Source organism: Arachis duranensis, chromosome 1 (assembly GCF_000817695.3).
Source record: "Arachis duranensis cultivar V14167 chromosome 1, aradu.V14167.gnm2.J7QH, whole genome shotgun sequence".
NCBI lineage: Eukaryota > Viridiplantae > Streptophyta > Magnoliopsida > Fabales > Fabaceae > Arachis > Arachis duranensis.
The window spans coordinates 94295724-94319256 of NC_029772.3; the positions used below are offsets into that span (position 1 = coordinate 94295724).

Sequence of the window (23533 nt, forward strand, 5' to 3'; positions counted from 1 at the left end):
GAGTCTCAACCATGGCATAGACGACAACAACAAAATCAACAAGCACTTGAAAACTTATGTCCTGTGCATTATGGTCTCCGGATCACATGAACCACACACTATAGACTACAGTTTCAATAAGAAAAATACTTTGAATATATATATATATATATATGAATTTAACTTTAATGCACTGACAGTATATAGATAACCAAGCAGTTAAGGTTCGGGCTTACAAATTCTCAGTAAAACTGCAGACAGGAATATTAGCCTTACCGTGTGTGGATTGCTGCTAACAATTTCCACAGCCTTTTCATTGCTCAGGTGCTCCCATAAGCCATCTGATGCAAATATAATGAAAGAATCATTTGGTTGCAGTCGACGAGAAATAATAGCGGGTTCAGCACTCAAGATAGGCATGTGCATGGGTTCAGGAAGTCTGAATTTTGCAGGAAGTGGTTCCCGGTTAAATTGTGCGTCTTTCATATATACGTCACCTATAGATCTAGAAATCTGCATCAAATACAAGCAGGTGTTGATATGGTACTAAAAAAAATTTGGTGAGCTTTTGTTTAAAATGACAAACGAGACAATGACTGCAGAACCTAACCTGAACCATTATCTAACATAAACATATTTGACTTAAAAAATAAAATAAAGGAAGAAATATATGGGAAACATGTTGACCATCTTTTATATGATCAAGACGTTCATTTCGACATACAAAGGCATTATAATTTATAAATCATATGTCAAAACAGAATACTCCATTCAGATTAGCAGGTTTGCTGCATTTATATGGACTGGTTTTATACTCAAAATCACAAACCAAACCATACATTTCTGATTTCTCCTTTTTGTAAGCAAAACAAAGAAATTTAACTGCAATTTGGTTCAGCTTTGTTCTGATCTTTGCTACAGATGGAAAATGACACTCAGTAAGGTTAACCCAATTACATGCTCTGAATTGAGACATTACATGTAACTGTTCTGCTTGATATATGTGTTAAGCGTGACGTTAAGACCAAAAATGTCACTCCTTTGGTTCTGCATTTCACTTCAGCTACTTTCATCCAACGTATGTTAATTGAAGCCTTCACCTTGGTTGAACTTTAAAGGTGGATCGATCTGATGAGATTTTAGTAGCTACATGGGATTTTACAACACTAAGGATGAAAGGATTTATGGCGTCTTGCTAAGTGAAATGCTCATATTTCAACAATTCTTCTCAGGCCTTGGTGTTTGATATGTGACGAGAATTTTGGTCTCCTTATGATATAGCAACCATAAGGAGAGCTTTGTGTATTATTAATTTTTTATTGTCATTTCAATGTATCTTTCTAGCTCCTAGCTTTCTTTTCTTTCTCCTCTCTAATGATCTTCTACTAGGTTCTTAAATTAAAAATAATGACTTAAATACGTCAAATGGACTACTACCCAAAGCAGGCTACATGCCACAATGCCTCTGCCAGTTGAAAAGCTTGGTACTTGTCTAAGTGCGGAATTTTAACACACAAAAAGGAACAGGTCTTCTCCAAGCATCAATAACCTCACAGCAGAATTGGGACAATAATAGTGTCCTTATCGAGAATTTCCTTTTAGCCTGCATATGTTTATTGTTTAAGGATTTCTGGCAAAAGTATTACACAGGAAAAAGGCAATGAGATCGAGGAATATGAGGCCTAGTATTTTCCACAAGTATCATCTAAGTTTCTTCCGCATAGTATATCAAGAAGTTGCGGACAATGCAGCCCACAATGAATCCAACACTAGTTTTAATGTACGCAAAGTAAGGGTTTCTTAAAGCACACAGTAATATGAAATCACCTGAATAATGCCTTTGACTCTCCACACTCCATGTTTGAGGACAACAATCTGGGGATCATGTGGGTGTAACTCTTTAAGCTCCTGCCGCACAGCTTCAACATTTGCATTGTGTTCTGTAGAAAGCTGAATTGCAGCAACGCCCCCTGTGTTGCCAACTTTCTTGCCCAATACAACGCGGGAGTCTCCAAGGTTTGCCACAAAGAGTGTCTGCTGAAATATCACTCCAACCAGACAACAAGTCCCGGCGCTTGCGACTTGAGGCCGAGTGCTCCACAAGTCTGACACAAGAGCAGCATACCCTTCTTCTGTTTGGCGGAATGCCCTCTCGATGGTCTCAGTGATCACGCCTCCATTTGCTTCAGCTGATATTGCTGCACAGCATTGAAATCTAAGACAGCTAACATAAGAAGCACTCCTTCAACAAAGAGAAAGAAGAAGGAAAAAAGAAAAGAAAGACAAAAAAAAAAGGGACAAAGCACAACCAAACCAAATCCCAACACATATACCCCATGAAGGGGGCCAAAATTAAAAGCGGCAGAATGCTCTGCAAAAAACAATGGGCCTTCAACACAGAAAGCGATGCAGAAAGCAAGGGTCCATTTCCAAAACACTTTGTTGACATTATTATGTGGCAAGCCACCCCAAAATTCATCCACATTAGAGGGAAACAAAAATAAATTCACCAATTAAAGTTTGGCTCCTACATACTGTCAGGAATAGTAGTTACCCATTGGCCTGCATGTTCATCAATAGTAGTTGAATTCCTGGGAAATCATCCGACTCAAAAGAGTAACCAATGAGAAAAAAAAACACAAAAGGAAAAAAGTTCACGGAAAAGCGAATTGATGAAAACCACGCATAACAGTTACTACCAAACCCGAGCGTAGTAATTAAGGAAATATACAATCAAAACTGAAAACGTGGCGACACGAATGCCACAACTACCTTCGCAAAATAAATAAACAGAAAAAATTAAACCATTTCAGGCAAGTATATAATTATATATACATACATTGACACATACAAATAAAACAGAAACGGGGAATTCAGAATTCAGAATTCAGAATGAAGAACCTTGAAAATGGCGAAAGAGGTGATCGCATACGAATCGCGCGGCGTCGGGTCCTCCGTGACCGTCGTAGATGCCAACAAAGGTGCCAAGGGGACCGGACTCTATCTGGCTCTGGTCTTCAAGGACCTGATTGGCCTGGACGACGGCCATGGAGAAATCGCCGGAGCCATATTTTCCGACGGCGCGAGACCAGAGGAGGCTGTCCTTGCCTTCTCTTGCGCCGGCGCCGCCTTTGAAGCTTCCGCTGCCTCTGAAGCTGCCGCCGTTGACTTCGACGGGGGAAGTGTCGACCTTGTCGTCAGCGAGCCCGAATGGCCTCAAACAGAGAGCGCGTAGATTCATGAATGCCTGAAGCATACCACATCTCTCGGAAACCCTAACCCTAAAACCACCACCGGCGGCACCCGAAGCAAGCTTGGTGTCGGTCCGAACCTCCGAATCTGGATGGGAATGAGAGAGAGAGCGAGAGAAAGGAGGTGGGGGAGAACGGTTAACGCGGAGGTTTATGAAAGTAAGAAGATAAAAACAAATGTTGTGTGTGTGAGAGAGAGAGAGAGAATAACGGAAATGGAAAGGAAAGATGGGGGGTGCGTAGGGTAAGGAAGAGGGCGCACGTTAGCTTGAGGTAGTGGTGGGGTGTGTTGGGTGGTAGAGGAACACGAAGGGGGCTCATAAGCTCATTCTCTCTGTGGGGAAGAGAAGGAGAGGATGGTGTGGGGAATTCTCTGTTTTTTCTTATTTTTATATTAATGCCTCTTCCCCTTCTATTTTTCAATTTTATGATTAATATACAAAATTTTAAAACATTTTATTTTAATAAATATATAATAATTATATTAAAAAATCAAATTTTATACAATAATTAAGAAAATACACATGTTAGATAAACAACTATTATTATTGTTTTTATTATTTAACAATTATCAGATCCTATTTCCTCATTTTAAGGTATACCTCACTTGAAATTAACTCTGCTAGATATTGCTAATACTACTCTTGGATTATGAGGCTAATTTCTTTACATAAGGGATCTTTTTTAGTTAATTCTAAATTATTGAGAACTTTTGGAATTTTACTAGAATATAAAGACAAATTATAAAATTAAAAATTATTGGATAAAATTTTTATTTTTAAAATTAAGATAAAAAACTATTAGATGAGATTTTTGTTTTTTTTAATTAAAATAAAAAATTTGATAAAATTTTTAATTAAATTAAAAATCGCTACGTAAAATTTCTGTATTGTACAGAATACTTGTAAAAAAAAAAACACGACATTTTCTCGTATTAAGTATTAACAACACCATATCTATCATCATAAAAAAATATATATATTTGACTGATAGCATATTAAGTAAACAATATATTGAACCTTAGGATTCTTGGATTTCATACCATGAAAAATATTAGGTTAAAGATTTAAATAAAATACTATTTATATACTAAAATTTAGTTATTACATATTTATGTATAAATATATATTTTTTTATATTTACATAACATGATTATTAAATAAATGGACATAAATTTTGATCAATGTACATTGGCTTTTTATGAACAAAATGATGTTTCTGAAACCTATTTTAATTATACATATTTATTATATTCTATACGGATGTTTAATGACTAGCTCTCATTTGTAACATAGATAAATTTTTTTTAAGACGAAAATAATGATAATTTTTTTTAATATTTGACTTACATTTGAGTTAACACTAATCAACACTTGGTTTTGTTTATTAGATGTACAAAATTTTTCAAAAAAAAAAAGCAAACAGAAAAATGATAAGATAATTATTTCACTAGGATAATATTATGTTACTATCACGATAAAGGAGATAGAGATATTAACATGAATCATGTTTATAAAAAGGGAATAAAAAATTAAAGAGTAAAGCTAGGAACCAAAAGTATATGAGACAAAACCTAGTTAAATACTTTTGCATGAATTTAAAATTTTTACGAGTTAATATATATGGATGTTTCTTCTACTAAGTATTAGAATGTTTCTTTTTCATATTAAATGGATGTTCTTTTATATATTTTTCGAATTTGTGATTGTTAGAAGTGGATAGATTAATGTGAGAAAAAATTTTGAATTTAAAAAATTTAAAATTAATTAATTATTGATATAAATTAATATAGTTTTGTTTAGTTTTTGGCTGATAAACTTTTAGTTTCTTATACTTTTTCAAAATTATATTATATTAATCATATCTCTTTTTTGGCTGGTGTCCTATTAATCATATAACTTAGGATGATTTTTATATTTTCATAATTAAAAAATAAAACACAAAAAAAAAACGAGTGAAAAACGCGTACATATATATGATCCCATTTTGTTAATGGAAATAGACAGTGTCTAATAAAAGCATGGCCGGCCTAGGTTTGTTCAAATTTTAGGTCTCGCATATCCTGAGCCATTCATTCATTATTTCCGTTATTAAATAATTAGGTTTTGTTTAGTGGAGGCAAGTTGCGACTTATTTGCTAATCCTAGTATAAGCTAATTGGCATATCATCTGATGAAGACATATTAAATCACACAAATGAAGAAAATTAGACAAAAACGCACCTGCCCTTGTCCCCTTTAGAGCACTAGTTTGATTTTTATGTAAACCGATAAACAAGGATTAGACATAAAATTGACTTGGGTTAGTGGTTATGTTAATGAGTTTAATAACATTAAACCCAAACACGAAAAGCCTTTGTCTTTTCTTTTGGGGGGACATGGAACATATATAATATAGCACTATGAAATTTTAACATGGGATTTCATTTTCCTGACATGTCATAGTTGTGTCAGAGCATATAAAGGACAAAGGAAAATTTATTGCAATTTCATAGGCACTACCCAGTCCATGTCTAAAACTAGACTAAGATCCACTTAGAGCTAAAATGCAAAGAGAAATACATGACCATATATGGGGGAGGTTTTGATTGCATGCTGTACTATAAATGTTACATCACAAGGCCAATTGCTTGTGAAAACGTAGGCCTAGTAATCCTGATTTTTTGGTTTCATAGAAGCTGGTTTTGTGGGGTGGTTTAATTGGTTCCTATGGGCTATTATAATACCGCTGTGGCAGAATGGATAGTATTGCTAATGAAAATTTTTAGGCCATGATGCCACTGCCACCAATGTCACAATACAATAAGAGGCATGAAGCAATGCATGCCAGGTCCCCACATGCTTGTACGCGTGCACTACTATACTTGGGTGGATTTGGATCCTCTACGATTCGTTTTTTTTTTTTAATACCGTGTCTCTATTAATTTAACCTGGAAAAAACATAATATTACTTAATTAAGGTGAAATATTAATTAATTCAATGTTTATAAATTGGAGGAGGTGTATTTTCTTTTTATCTGAATTGCAGACACGTATCCCACTCAATTGGTTTGGAAGGGTTGTCTCTGCTACTCATCATGTATGTAATCTGGGCTGTGGCTATAGAATAATATTGCACACGTGCTCATCAAATATATAATGTGTGTCACATGTGATAGGAATCTATATGTATAAAATGTTTGATACCTCGACTATGATTACTGATTGTAAAATATTGTAGTATGCTTATATTTTGGTAACTCGGATCGGGTCAATAATGGCAAACCAAGGCGAAAATCAGAAGAAAATTTCCTCCAAACGACATTGAACTTCAACTTGGCACCATATTGTGAAACAGTAACGTTATGGAGATAAAAATCAATAAATATAAAAAAATTAATTACCAATTTAATATCCAAAAGATTAGACGCTGACAAAAAATATCTTAAAATATATTATCATAAAAAGTCTTTAGTCTATTTGAAAAATTTTAATGGTATAAAATTGAATTAAACTCTAGTATTTGGAATGAATTATTAAAACTATAAAATTGAATTAAATTCAAGTGTTTAAAATGTTTATAAAATAAATTAAAGTTTTATAATAGACAACTTTATCTTTTATTAATATAACATCATGATGAGTTTGAAAAATTTTAAATTAATATGATGATCAAACATCGTTAAAAATAATTAATTACCAAATTATTAACTTAATTTTATTGTAATTATAAATTGGTTGTTTAACAATTTTGTTTTGTGCAGACTTTATTATTGGGCCGAAAATTACACAAGCCCAATGTGATGATAATATTCAGCTTTCTGCAAAAATTCAAAATGATATGTGGCTGTAATATTTATTTGGTTAGCAAGATAATTGGGCCAGAAAATTATTGAGCAAGCCTAAAAGCAATGCTCCTATTTGACCCAACAATGGGTTGGTCCGAATTCGAAAGGAAGAAGAATGGAGTGGAGTATGTTTGGTTCGGTTACCCACTCCCCTCCTTGATGGAATTCAAAATTCATTTAACTTGATTTAATTGCATGCATTGGTAATAGGAAAGAGAAAATTAAAATTGATTTGATTGCTTTTATTGCCTCACAAGTTACTATGCATAAGGGATGGGTAATGGATTTTAATTTATTTTAATTTCACTCATTACTTCCAAAGTTTTCTCTTTCTTCTCTTTCTTCTCTCTCTATGTTTCGGTCACTTTATCTGTCAGAAAAGAAGAAGATGCAAGCTATCAGAGGAAGAAGGCAAAGAAGCTATGAAGAAGCAAGCGGCCAAGGTAATGATGGCCCGTGTAAAAAAAAGATCTACAGTATGGCGTGGCTGAGATCTTTTCCACTAAAGATAAGAAGTGGAGAAGAAGCTTCAAGATCTCTATACCTAAAGTGGTAGCAATCCGATTCGGCCAGAGAAGAAGATCTCTGAGGTGAAACTCGTTTCTACTTTTGTTCATCTATCACATAAGGTAGCTACTGTAGCTACGTAGAGGATGAAGCAAAAATGGAACAGATGGAGCTGTCAAGGATCAAGGATTTTAAGGATTAGAAATCCTTCTTGGGGACCAAGTCAAGATAGAAGGCTCAGATTGATGAAGTTTGATGAGAAGGGATGAGAGAGAAGTAATTGCATGTTGGCTTTGCTTTCGGTTTCCTCTCTCTTCTCTCTTTCCGAACCTATTTTGATTATTGAAGAAGAATAAGTTGGTTCGGTTGAACCGTTTCAACCTTGGAAGCTTTCCCTTCTATAATAAGGGTGAACGGCCAAGGCTTGAGACAAGGAGAGAAAGTACAGAGTTCTCATAGCTACCTAAACTAACAGAAATTCTTCTCCTTCAATGTGTTTTATTTTGTATTTTCTTTAGTTTTGTCTGTCTAAGTCTCATGGTGAAAAAGGCAAACAGTGTGAGGTTTGTAAGAAAAAGTCAATGAGAGGAAAAATGCAGAGTATACAAAATTAAAAAAAGCCATAGGTGTCTTAGAGGTCCTTTGTACATCTATGTGTTGTGTATCATAATTCTGTGGGAATCCCCTTACAAGTTGGGTTAGCACTTAGCAGTTGAAAGCTTGGTAGGTGACCAAGTCAAGTTCAGGATTGGGGATAGATTCTGGAATTGTCCCAGATAGGAAGGATAGTTCCTAGGGAAGAATTGGTGTCTGTAATCAGGTTTGATTATAGTGAAATTTCGTCACTGTTGTGATGGAGACTGGGTGTAAGCTGCATTGCATTTAGTAGTTGAACCGGATACATCTTGGTGTAATTCTCTCTTTCTCTTCTACTCCATTACTTTTTTTGTTGCTTAAGAGACAAAATTGAAAAGGAAAAGTATAGGTAGACAATGAAAATACTAAATAATATGAACAATAGATATATCAGATGTTCATTTTATTAGGTGTAATGATGGTTATTTTAATATTAAAATTTAGATGAATAATTTAGAAGTATAGTGTGTTTTTATTTGATTGGTGGTTGTTCATGTTGTTCAAGATGATTATTGTTTACCTAGAACTCCCCAATTGAAAAATATCTCTTCACCATTCACGAGACAAAATGAAAATATCTCTAGACCAGTGACAAGACAAAAAGCAGAAATATCTCCTAAAGCTTTCTTAAAAGGGCAGAAAGTGTTCTCAGTAGAAAAAAGGGTTAAGATTCAACCTCTCATTCTCTTAGCCACTGATAACCATCAAAATTTTTTTAACTAAATTAAAAATTGTTTACCTCTTTTAAAAAAACAAAAATTAGATTAATCTAAAATATTAAATTTAAAAAACATTATATTAATTAAAACAATTAAATAGCTCTTCATGGTTAATTTCAATGACAAAACTATCAACAAAATATAAACATGAATTATCGAAAACTAACTTGTTAATTAGTTTAATGACATAATAAATAAAAAATTAGTTATCAATGGTAAATTATAACAACTAATTCATGTTATTAAAATAGAATAAAATTGTGCTATTTTTTGCTAGTATCATAACTTCACTTAAAATGTTTTGGTAAACACATAAAATTTATACATGTGGATATTTTTTTAGATCTACATAGTAGACCTTTCAAAAAATATATATATTATATTAAGTGAGTTGAAGAAAATGGAAGAAAAGGAATGAAGGTGGTGAGAGAAGAGACAATGTATATTGAAATGTGGGAGGCATTGAGAGAAAGTGAGTGAAAAAAATTAAGAAAAAATAATTAGATTATAAGGACATTCTAGACATTTTAAGTTTTAAGTGAAATTCCAATGGAATGGAATTCCAAATCGAACCTGTTTGAAGTTAATTTTAAAAGAAAATAATGAAATTGAATTGAATTTTATCTAAACTAATTTAATTATTTTTGTTTCAAACACTAGAATTAAATTTTAAAAAATTTTCAAATATCCCGACAAAAGTAATATCAATTGCTCCCATTTTTTAAAATTTTTAATGGTATAGAATTGAATTGAATTCTAGTGTTTAGAATATTTATCAAATAAACTAAAGTTTTATAATAGACAACTTTATATTTTATTAATATTGTAACACCCAATTATCCTAAACTTTACCTCTAACCGTAAAGTAAAGGTTAATCAGAGGTTACAACATTTCTAAAGCTTTCAACTTAAAACATAAGAAACAGATGTGATATAAACAAAGATAATAGTATAATAGTGTAATATCATAAGAAACTAGCCATGGCTCGCGGAGTTTAAGCCGGCTAGGCAAGCATACAGACAAGAGGAAACTGAAGTGTTAAATGGCTTATACAAGATTTGTTCTCTCTCAAATACAGGCCTCTAGGCCAAAAAAATAAAATACAAAAGCGAGAGACAACTACAAAACAAACCAAAAAGTCTCCAAAAAGTATCCGGATCCTCCACTTCTGTCACCAACCAAACAACTCACCGAGGTGGGTTGTGACCTGCATCTGAAAAACAACAACAAAGTATGGAATGAGAACCGCAGGTTCTCAGTATGGTAACAGTGCCCAATGATGTAAGATGTAAGACCCCGGGACGCCGAAGGTAATCCTAGAACTTCACATCACATACGGATATTCAAGCTTAGAACAAAATAAATAAAAGAACTTAAACCATAAAACAGGGTTATCTAATCTTAGGGGAATTCTAACTAAACTAGTCACACCGCCGTATTCCACAGCCCTCACCAACCTACCCTCCGTGCGATCCCTTTGCCACCGCCTACCTAACCTCCTCATCACCAGACAATCACAATAAGTGCAGGCAAGTAAAACACAGATAATATTCATATACAACAAGTAATTCAAGAAGCAAGTAAGCATGTTATACAATTAGGCAAACTCAAGTAAGTAAAATAAGCAAGCAGATAAAAGATGCACATGATGAATGTCTGCCCTATTGGCTGTGATATCACATGTCGGTTATTGTGCCAAATCGACAGCGAATCCGGTCGACAACTCCCGGATTAGTCTCTCTATTGCGCACAAGGAGGAAAATTCCGAGGAAGAGTGCCCTACCACCTTCTCCTTTCAGAGGAAAATATTCTGAGGGAGCGTGCCCTACCACCATCCGCTGGTTGTCGCATGATTCCGTGGGTTAGTGCCCTACCACCATGCAATCAAAGAGAAACCCATGTACAGGAGGAAAATTTCGAGGGAGCATGCCCTACCACCTTCTCCTTTTAGAGAAAAATATTCCGAGGGAGCGTGCCCTACCACCTTCCTCTAGAGCAATCGGTATGAGTGAGAAGCTCAGCTTCAAGCCTCACATCCGAACATAGGCGGGATACTACCACAGCCCCTACGATGGATAGCAATGCAAATTATAATTACATTTTCAATCTTAGAGGCCACTCCTCTAAACACTCTTCCACTCATACTCATCACAACCACCATCCAGTCATAAGTTCCTTTCTGAACTCCTTAACTTATCAATTTCTCAATTCACTATCAGTACTCGCCAAGTTCACTACTCTTCCTTCTCTCTCGACCAAACTCATCCCCAAAACACTAGAAACCTAAACCTCCGTTTGCTAACTTTTTATAATAAACATCAACTAAAGCCCTTATCTTATTTTCCATATTTCCATACTCAAAATTTGGCCCAAAAGCCTTAAAATGGTGTTATAGAAGCTTACAACCTTGTTGGAAAGGTGAAATAGTTGAAAACAAAGTTTAAATTTGTCAAATAGGGCGTGTGCATCCGCACGCCCAGGAAGATTTTGAAAGTGTGCATACGCACAGGGGTGTGCATATGCATAGGTACTAAAATTCATAAAGTCTGTTCACTCGCACAAGCTGTGCGAGCGCCCCCAACAGACGACCCTTCCCGACTTGTGCGTGCGCACAGGACTGCGCGCCCGCACAAGTCATAATTCTTCATTGATGTGCGCACGCGCGCAAGCCGTGCCAGCACTCAAAACAGTAAGCCTTCCCTTGCGTGTGTGTACACATAGGTCTGTGCGTCCGCACAGGTCTAACTTTTCGTAGGGTTGTGCGTGCGCACATATTAGAAAATCCTGAAATTCTGCAACTTTGCAGAATTTCAGATTTTTAACACCAATTTTGAATGATCATAACTCCTTCTACAAAAATCCATTTTCCTCAAACTTTATATCATTTTAGAACTTTTAAAATCATCTTTAATTTAAAACAAATTCCAATCAATTTTGAAAATCGAGACAAAAGTTATGATCAGACAAAGTTCACCAAAAATCCATTTTTACCCAAAAACCACATAACCTCAATTTTTCAATTTTCACGACCAAAACAATCCAAAACCTACTCAAACATCATAAAACACTACTGCACACCACATTCTAACATTCCATCACAATTCTATCACCTCTACACCTAATTCACTTAACATTCGCTCCATATACCAATACAAAACCATAATCCTCAATCAAAATTCTCAATCATGAACAATTTATACAATTCCTACATCAAGGATCCATATATCACTACCAAATCATAATTGCCAATCCAATCGTGAAGCTACACCCATAATCACCACCAACCCTCAACAACCTCAACAATGAAAACCTTTACTCTCATCAACAATAATTCACACATTCATCATCAACCTTCATAACCATTAAATGCCAATAATCAACAACATATATCCTCACACATTATAATCATCAATATCCTTCATTCCAAACCACCACAATATTTTACATTAACTCATTACCTTAAATTCTAATAATCCTCATTATTAACCAATATAATTAATCACCATGAATACTCATCAATACCAATAATCTCCGACAATCATCATCAACCACACTAATCCAATACAACCAATAATTAGTACCAATTCATATTCATACACCAATAACATTCAATCCTATCTTAGGGTCAACTAGCCTAAGTGTCCATGAACATTACATATTACATAAAAGAAGCCAAAATCATACCTTGGCCGATTCCCAAATACACTAAACACCAAAATAAAGCCACCAATCTTGATCCAAAGCCTCAACCAACTCCAACAAACACCAAGGCTCAAACTAACAACACATATATCACCAAAAATCAAAACCTAAGATACACAAAATAACTAAACACAAGGGTTTATTGGAACTTTATCTTATCCAATGAGATTAGGGATAAAATTCAATATTTATCCGCTACTAAAGATCACCTAAATAACCAAAACTACAAAATCTACTCAAAAAATATACATAGAAATGTGCAGAACCGAGGGCTGGAAAATGGGATGTGTAGAGGGAGATCTTACCAGATTTCTTTAAATAGAAACGTAGAGCTCGACAAGAGTTTCTCGTGGCCGTAAACGGCTCGTCAATAGGAGCTCCGGATCAAAAGTTATGGCTTCCGAAAGGTGAAGGTGAAAAGAGCACTCTTTCTTCTTCCTCTCCTCTCAAAACCGCGCCTCTCCTCTCTCTTAGGGCGGGAAAATGAGCTCAAAACTCATTAAATGAGCTTATATATGTTGGGTCTTGGGCCCGATTTGGGTCCAATCCAACCCGTTAGCGTTTTTGGTCCGTTTGACCCACTTTGGCCTAAACCTTTAAGATTAGTGCCCGGTTTTCAATTCCAAAATTATATTTGTCCTTTCAAAATAATAAATCACTTTTCAAAATATTATTTTTCAAAATACACGGTACTGGACAGACTAAAGCCGGTACTGCCAGCTTAAGCGCCAGTACGCACTTTTACAAAAACTTTTCAAAAAAAATACATTTTCTAACTCAGAAAAATTCACTGAAATCGAATTTCACATTTATATTTTTAAATTAAAACTTCTAATTTTTTAATCTATTTCACGCACTAAAATTATTTTATTAAAACGGTTTTACGTGAAAATGCGGGTTCTTACAAATATAACATCATATTTAAATAATAAATATATTTATTTATTAAATTATATAAAAATTATATAAAATAATAAAAAATTATATTATTAACTAAAATTTTTTCAACTAAAATTTGTTCAGCTCTTTAAAAAAACAAAAATTAGATTAATCTAAAATATTAAATTTAAAAAATATTATTATTAATTAAAACAATTAAATAATTTTTCATGGTTGATTCTAACGACAAACTACAAAAAAAATGAACTATCAAGAACCAACTTGTTAAGTAGTCTAATGATGTAATAAATAAAAAAATTAGTTATTAACGGTAAATTAGAGCAACTAATTCATATTATTAAAATAGAACAAAATTGTGCTACTTTTTGCTAGTATCATGATTGATACAACTTCACTTGAAATGTTTAGACATATTGACAAACGCTTGTATCATAAATTTAAGTTAAACACATAAAATCTATAGGTGTGGATAATTTTTTTGGATCTATATAGTAGACCTTTTAAAAAAGGGATATATATTATATTAAGTGAGTTGAAGAAAAGGGAAGGAAAAGAATGAAGGTGGTGAGAGAAGAGACAATGTGTATTGAAATGTGAAAGGCATATTGAGAAAAAATGAGTGAGAAAAGTTAAGAAAAAATAATTAGATTATAAAGACATTTTAGATATTTTAAATTTTAAGTGAAATTTCAATGTAGTAGAATTCCAAATCGAACCTATTTGAGTTGAAATTAATTTTAAAAAAATTGAATTGAATGCTATCTAAACTAATTCAATTATTTTTATTTCAAATACTGAAATTAAATTTTAAAAAGTTTACAAACACCGTGATAAAAGTGACCAACTGCTCCATTGTTGTTAATGGAAAAGGTTAAAGTAACAAACGGAATGATAATATGAAAAATGCAAATATAAAATTATATTAAATTTTATATAAGGTGAATTCTATCATACTCTCTCTCAAATAAAGAGTAAACTACCTGTTGTGATATATATATTAAAAGTGATTCACTAGATAAGTTTTATGAAGTGAAAGAGATCTTTACGAATGCAATTGATGCACTTGAAGGTAGAGGATAACTTATGGTCCGTGATGATAGAAGTCATAAAAATATTTGGAAAAATTCTTCAGATCCTCAAATCATAAACACAGTTAAAGATATTGTTGTTGACGATGTCAAATACAAGTTTTAAAAGATGGTAGATTCGGATCCTCATGAGATTAAAGACATTGTTGTCGATGAGGTGGAGATCAAGTCGAATTCAATTGCAGACAATAGGATTTACAAGATGAGGTGACAATTATGCACAAAAATTTAATCACTTTCATAGGACAAAAGTTTTGCAAATAGTGAACTCCGAGGATGTTATCACCATACAGAAGAGGGTGGAGGAGGCGCAGTGGGTGTACGCTGAGGTTGGGAAGGAGTTGCACCTATATAGCAGAGATTCTCCGTACGTCGGTAGCACAAATGTTGTCACATGTAACGAACTGAATACGTACTTGCACCTTGTTGATGGATTTGTGAGTTCATTGCAAAGAAATTTTTTCAACAGTGACAACTATCACCACCACCATAGACTGGTGGTGTTAAACTAAATTTAAATAATCACAAGAGAGAAAAAAAAACAGAGAACATATATCTAATTATTATAGTTAACATTCAATTTAATTATAAATATAAGCACTATATATATTATAAGAGATAATTTACCTTTTATTTTAGAGAGAACAAGGTAGCATTTACCTTTATATAATTCTAAAATTATTTTTTAATTTTTTTTATAATTTAAACAAATCATTAAACTATATCATTGTTAGTCTATATTTTTTTTTCTTCATTCTCAAATCCTCTTCTTATCTTTCTTTTGTTTTCTCCGTGGTGATTACAGTAACTCAAATGACAGCAAAATCATCATCATTCCTAATTCTTTTTGTGCTATCTACTTTTTAATGTTTCCATCGTCGGCGAATTCTTTTTTCCTCTTCTTCAATAAACTTTTTTTTATTTTTTTTCTAATTTTTTTTCTTCTATTTTCTCAACTATCCCACTACTGCATGTTTTTTTTCTTTTCTTCTTAGCATCCCATTCTTTTATTCTTTCTGTCTCTTTTTCTTTATATTTAGATTTATTTTTTATTTTTATTTTTTAAATTTTATATTGTTATTATTGAACTGTGTGAATATTATTATCGTTGATGATGAATGTAATTGAATGGTGTGAGTGACCGATTATTGAGGAGAGTACTTAGAGTGAGGTGAGAAAGAAAAAATTGAGAAAAATAAGAAAGAGATAAAAAGAGAGGTAAAGTAATTAGGGAATGAAATTAGTGGTGGAGGTGTGGAAGGCGTTGGTATTAGAGCAAAAGAAGATGGACCGAAGATGGTGATTTAGTATCACGTTATGTGCTTTGTTAATCAGTTGATCGTTTTTTGTTAATAAAAATGAAAAAAAATAACGTCTGATTATTTTTATTAAAATTTAAAATATTTTTAAAAATTATTTTGTTATTAATATTTTATTAAGATTTTATTTTGTTAATATTTAATTTTTTTAAATACTAATTTAATAGTTATCTCGAATATAAAATAAGTTAATCTTAAACTGATTTGAGTTAATTTTTATTGACTCTATGCAAGTCTTATGCAATATTTTATGATTTGAATTAAAACATGCTTATTTATTGATTTAGCAGTTAATACATGCATAAGATACGAGACAAGTTCCAAAATTCGACGGCATTGTAGTACTTTGTATAAGAAAAGGGAAAGTATGAAAAGCCAATAGTTTTATTATACAATATACATAATGGGGTTTAATTGAAATTAAAATTAAATTATGAGTAATTATTTAATTTTAAATAATTTTTAATTTAAAATTTAAAAGAAATAAAAATTTTGGTCAATTACCTAAATCTACCCAAAAACTGTTTCCCTCTTCTTCTTTGTTGTTATCTTCTAACCCTAATTTATTAGCACCGTTCACCCAATAACCCTCTTTCCCCCAAAATCGCCACCGTCAACCATTGTTGGCCCCCGTAGCCCCCTCTCCTGCGCGTCTGTCTCTCCCGCACCGGCAGAAAAAGTAGCAGAGGGCCCCATTCGTTCTCGTTGCACGTCTCTCTCTCTCAGTCGTCGGTAGCCATCAACGCGGAAGGCAGGTCCTTTCCTTGTCCCCAGTTCTTTCTATTTTATTTATTTCATTGCGTTTAATTCTTGTTTCTGCATATAGATCAGACTTAGTACTAGTTAATATCTGTTGCTAGATTCAATGTGTTTGCTGGCTGAATTTTATGGATTGATTGCTGCTTCCATTGAACTGAATGCTCACATGATGCACATCATATGCTCGATGAAATGCATAAATGAAATCTTTTTATTTAATTCTTATGTATGGCCAGCATTTGACTTAAATTCTATTCTCATAAGGCATTATAATTTACAATTGTGTAGTTTTATGTGATTTCTAATGATGTTTGAGCTTGAATTTTGTTATATACTTGTTTGTGATTTTTTATCAAAACACCAATTTGGTTAAAAATTCAGATGTTATCAATTGTTTGGTATATTTTTAAGAAGTGCATACCATGTTTTATTGAGTGATTTGAATGAAATAGTTTATTCGTGTTGGTTTTGAACATAAATGATCACATGCATCATCACTCGTTCTTTGAAGCTTTTGAGTAATTAAAATTGGTTTTCATCAATATTATTGCTTTTTGAACAAAGGGTTGTGTTTATGTGATTATTTTATACTCTTAGACATGAATAAGTGGGTTTCTTTATTATTGCCTTGATTATTGTCTTTGTGCTAATTTTGATTAACTCTTGCAAATTCAATATACACAATTGCAATAACCAAGCTTTCCAGCCTCAATTCACTCTAAACTGCTTTAGTCTAAGTTGTTTGCGCGTTGATTGCATTTATTCCTTTATTAGTTACTTTGGCTCCTTAATTGTGGAAAACTTCACTTTCTTTTGAGTATATTACACATTTTCAAACTGTTTCCCTCAACATTTTACATATTAAGTTTGTCTTCATATTATCACTCCACGAAAGTTCTTTAATGGAGTCCAATTTAGTTGAACCGCTGTGTCGTATTCAATCTTTCGACGGCAATTAGAATTCATCACATGCACATGAACACGTAGCAAACCATGATGTCGTCGAGGGTGAGAAATCTAATATGGTGAGCAACATTCGTTGAATGCATTGATAATGAATGGTTATTTTCATGTGAATTAGATGTTCATGCTCAATGCAAATGGGGTGCTTATTTTTATGTTTAATGCTTACCCAAATGCATCATAAACATTCATGATTCAACCAAATTCATGAAGGTTTTATGTTCATGGTATGCTTTTATATATGAGGAACTTGCATGTGTTAATTAAGCATGGCATATTAATATGACGCTGGATGAAACTAGGTCTTTCTTGGACTAACTTTTATTGGTATATGAATTTATATGACTTAATGTAAATTGCATGTATAAACATGAGATTGTTGAATATGAAAAATAGCGAATGTTATTATAATCATTAAGATTTAATTTGATAATAAAAATTAAATAGTCAAGAGTTAGTTATTAATGGATGGACGACTTAATATGCTTTCTGCATGTTCAGTTTAGAATATACATATGATCACACATGATAAACACTAAATGAATAAAAAAACAACTCTAGTCACCATTGGCTCTGAAACCAATGTCTGCACTATGTGCTTAGTAGTTGTATCTACTACATGTTCATGTATGTGATGTATAGTGACATTGTTTGTGCTGGTTTGTGAGGTTTCTTTTTTGGTCTATGTGCTTGGTAGAATGATTGACTTGATTTCTTTTTTTGGTCGCATTGTTTGTGCTGGTTAGTGAGGTTTCAAGCAAATGACATATACTAAGGATTTATCTTATCATTTTTTTGGAATTGTAGGTCATGCAACTATCAGACGTTATTGAAGTTGGAAGTGAAGAGATGGATCTTGGTTACAAAGTTTGGAATCTAGAGGTCGGTGCTCATGTTGGCCGCAATGAGCCCCACCAATTTGGTGGGTTCATGTCTTTGTTAAGCTCATTCGACAATAGTTATTAGTTTCTGTTGGACATGACTTTCAGTACGTATTTCATGTATTAGATACCATAGACGAAAACGGTTATCTGGTCCGAAAAGAGTGGGTTTATTTTTTAAAAAAAATTGGATGTTCGTTTCTAAATATTAATGATGTTCACCGTTATTGTAACCATCCGGATGGTTAATTTATTAGACAAGATGGATGTTTATTCTGATTATATGATCCCACTTATTGATTACATGATTATCCCTACTCACAAATGTTGGATGTTCATCTTTGCATATAACTGGATGTTCAGACCGTGGTCACTATAGCGTCTGTTCAGGACGCTTCATGAAATCTTGGCTCAATGTCAAAATTCAAAAACTCAATGCTTAACAAATTCAAGTCATTTGAATTTGGAAAAGTAAACATAAATCTCTGGATAAAGATAGGATGTTCGTTATAGTAAGAATCTGGATGGTTACTTTCGATGGAAAAATGGGTGTTCACTTTCGCTGTAACATCTGTTCAGAATGCTTCATGAACACTTGACTCAAGTTCAAATTTCAATAACTCAATGCTTAACAATTTCAAGTTGTTCTACTTTGGAAAACTAAAGATAAATCCCTGAATGAAGACATAAATAGACGGATGTTCGGTTTAGCTAGAATATGGATGTTTCCTTTCACAGAGAAAATAGATGTTTACTTTCATGCATTTTTTAGAATGTCGTGCCTGAGTAAATGAAGACCAACATATTCACAAAATTACAAAAGTTAAAAGAGGGTCTACAGTCACGTCCTCCTAGTTTCACATAAATAAATTTCCAAGACTAGAACCAATGTATAAGCAAAACAAGATTATCAAAAGTTACACTCTAGTATGAGTATGCTATTTTTTTCTGCCCTTGACCTTTTTCACAGGTGGTAATCCTTCAGCCCGTCGCGTCAACGTCCTCGTGCTAGGTGCTGTGAGTATGCTAACACCTGATCACGCAATTGGTCCTCTGTATGTATGGGCGACGCCGTAAACATTTTCATACATTTTTACCCACCTGATTCTTCGTATCGACTGCAGAAGTCCGGACGGATGTCACGCTGCTGACACCTGCAATCCATTGCAATATGTTTTCAATTTAATAACCCAGAAACAAGATAGATAACAGGACAAGGTAAAATTTAAAAAATCTAGTCAATATTGGGTACCGAATCCATATTCCTTACAACAACATGGCAGCCCGATTAATTGATGTTTACAGCCAGCAATAGCGTTCTGAATATATTTTAAATTAGCCACTAATTTCAGTAAAAATTGGTTATTTCTAACTCAGATCAGAACCAGGGTTGCGCATCATACAAGGGTGTGTTGACTTAACAAAATCAACCAAAAAAAAAAAGATTAAAACAAAAAACCAATCAAACATCAACCGATTCAATGAAGCCTTCAATCTAATAACATCAAACTGCCATTCACGATCATCAAAATCAATCCTTCAATTGTCCCTATAGTAAGCACATCGAATTAAGAGGAAAACTATATTCAAGGAACAGCGACGCGAATAGATACTAATTTAGCCACCAATTTCAGTTAAAATCGGTTCTTAGTAACTCAAATCAGAACCCAGTTTTTCCGTCATACATGCATATATTTACCCAAAAAACAAGAAAACACATAAGGACATAAAAAATATAAAAAAAAAATCAGACATCAACCAAATCAATTCTCTATTTGCCCATACAATACGCCTCTTTAATTAAAAGAAAAACCATAATCAAGCAAGCACTCAATCGACTATGAAAACCAACCATCTGAACGCTTACTCAATTAGGCCACTCATTAAACCGGTAAAAATATCTATCATAAAGACCAACCTTCCAATACGTGTATAACACCCCTAAACAGAAAGGATTCCATCAGCATTAGTTCAATTGGTCCAATAGACAGGGTGAATCAGTTACCAATACAACAATCATTAATGTCAAATATTCTAACTCGATCCAACAAAATGGCAGCCCCATAAATCAATGTTCACAGCCAGAAACAACAACGTGAATAGATATTAAATTAGCCACCAATTTCAGTTAAAATTAGTATTTGGTATCTCATATCAGGAGCCAATTTTCGTATCATACATGCATTAGTTTACTTAAAAAAAACAAACCGTGTAAGAATGAAAAAATAACCGATTCAATCCTCCAGTTGACCATATAGTAAACATTTAAATAAAAGGAAAATTATAGTCAAACATGGATACATGCGACTGTGAAAACCAACCATCTGATTACCTAGTAAAGTATCTATCCAATTAAAGGGGCAAAAAATATCTATCATGAACAACAAACATCCAAGCAACAGCTAATTTCTAATGATTTCTTAGTACGTATAATCACTCATATCAGAAGAAAAAATCAGTCAATAGTACAACATGCAACAGCGATTACTATTCAATAAATGAACAACTCAACCCACTAACCTTGAATGGTTAGCCTACTGCCGGCGGTGATGTTCGTTGTGGTCCCAATGGATGATCGACAAGCAAGCGGGTAATCTTCCAGGATCGGATGCTTGGCTGCCACCAGTGCAACGGGTTTGCTGGAGTCGACGACTTCCGAGCGACGAGATGTGCGACAGAATAGGGTGAGGCTGATCGGTTCAGAGGGGTACCGCGCAGAGGCTGGGCTCCGGTGACGGGGAGATGGGTAACGGCAAGAGGTCGAGGGACTTGAGGGGAGCGATGAAGGACGCTCGCGAGGACGGGTCGCCTTCCGATGTTGCAGCTTCTAGCGCACGCGGTTCTCCGTTGATGGGCGTCTCTGCAGCGACTGGGAGGGTTTGGGGCAGGGGAGCCAAACCGTGGAAACCAATAGGATTGGGTAATTGGGGAAATTTTGAAATAGGATTAATTTGGGGGTGAGGTAAACTAAACAACCATTAGGAATTAGGGTTATTGAGGGTTAATTTACTCTTTTAGTTTATTTAGGCCAAATAAATAGCTCATTGTAGTTATTGTATACAAATTTTATTATCTCTTTTAATAATTGAAGGAGTAAAGTGTGATCTTTTATTATTAATTTTATAAGTAGGACCATCAATAAATATGAAAGAAAACAATAAAAGATTAGAAATTACACTTTACATTCTCAAATTTTTTTTAACTATTAAGAAGATTCATTCCCCTTACTATAGCCCTTCATGTTTTAATTTACAATAAGGTAATACTTAAAAAACAAAAAAATACAATAAAAATTTGTTTTATTTAAATTATAGAGTTTTTTCTATTTTTTATTACTAAATAAAAAAAACTACTAATATAAAAATATCCATAAAATTTACAAATATTGACAAAAATATCCATAAACTAAGGAAATTAACACTATACTCATGGAAGATAAGTTTCGTACGACAAAAATATTCAAATCCTAATTGTTTGTTGAATTTTTAATAAAATACCTAAACTACTCCCACCTTCAACCTCAACTCACTTTTCCAATCCTCCATAATTCAACCTGAAATATTTGTCATAGAGTCCAAAACTACTACAACAGACGAGGCCGAAATCAATGGTGGTGGTGGTGGTGAAGACTTCGACCAATTGTTCTCCAAAAATGCCATGTCGATCGGTAGTTTTGGAGCAACAAAGGAGGGGATTCTTGTCACCATTACAGCCAGTAATGACAGTCCTGAATCAAGTACAATTGTAAATGATACTCCATGGATGTTTATTGTATTAGCAAACACTATGGATTGACGAATAGTAATATCAGTAAAGTTTGGAAATGGTGCAAAATATGATAGTGAGTCTATTTACGAATCAAAACTATTCAAGAATGATTACAACTTTTGGAATTCAATGTTACTTCTGGTTCATCTTGATGGAACACCATGTAACAAAGGTTTATTAGAGAGTATGAAAGTGAAAGGGAAGATAATGGTGTGTGTTACCGAGAAGAACACAATGAAGTATAAACAAGTACAAGCCATAAAAAGTGCCAGTCCTCACCACCATCATTGATTCCGACGTCATCTATTGTAGTAGTTTAGGAGTCCATAAAAAAGGTTTCAAAATTGCAGGTTGAGTTATGAAGGTTTGAAAAAATAAACTGAAGTTGAAGGTGGAACTAGTTTGAAAATTTTATTAAAAAGTTAATACATAATTAGGGTTTAAATACTTTTGTCGTTCGAAACTCGTCTTTCATAGGTATAATGTTAATTTTTTTAGTTTATGAGTACTTTCTCAGCGTTCATAAACTTCATGAGTGTTTTTGATAATTTTTTTTCAAGATATTTTTGTTTACAATATATGCTAATAAATATCTTCAGGCAATTAATATGCAAGAGATGAACTCAAGATCCAAAGTCTCTCTACAAGAATTATTTTGCATCAATAACAAAAGAGATTCTAATGTATGTTCTTACCATTATGTCATCATTTCAGTCTTATAAATAATAGTTCTTACCTCCCTCTTACATAGAGGCACATTGGAGCTTTGTTCATGGAGGAGACCAAATCGGACATCTTAGAACGACCTTGAAAGATCTATCTCGTCATCTTCATTATTGTTCCCGTCGGAGATTGCTGCACTGAGGAGCTTTTTCGTCGTCTTCGTCACTTACCTAACCGGAGCTTGCTGCATAGAGGAGCTTCCCGTAGTCTTTTTTGCTGGCCTCATTGGAGCATTTGTACAAAGAAGTTTGTCGTGGTCATCGTCGTTGGCTTTGTCAGAGTTCGCTGTATAGAAGAGCTCACCACGCCGTGCAGAGGACATCATCCGCAGCAATAAGGTGGCTTAATTCATGACTATGGACTAGGGAGTCTATTCAAACTTCAAAGTAATGGCAGCCGGGAAAGACACATGGCTAGCATTACATCCAATTTAAGAAGTGGATCGGGTGGTTCTTGGAGTCGGATTTGAGTTGTTGGGCGTAGCTCAAGTCCAAAAAAAAAAACCCTTAGC

The 23533-nt window shown here is 33.7% G+C and overlaps 1 protein-coding gene across 1 annotated transcript in view; it reads right to left on the reverse strand.

Moving 5' to 3' along the window:
- LOC107462810 (probable protein phosphatase 2C 42) overlaps positions 1 to 3604 on the reverse strand; it is a gene marked incomplete in the record, with an annotated part of 4058 nt that extends 454 nt beyond the window's left edge. The window contains 3 exon segments of the mRNA XM_016081481.3: positions 256 to 492; positions 1807 to 2177; positions 2881 to 3604. Of these exon segments, the coding sequence (XP_015936967.1) occupies positions 256 to 492; positions 1807 to 2177; positions 2881 to 3235 (963 nt within the window).
- Positions 3605 to 23533: the final 19929 nt, after the last annotated feature.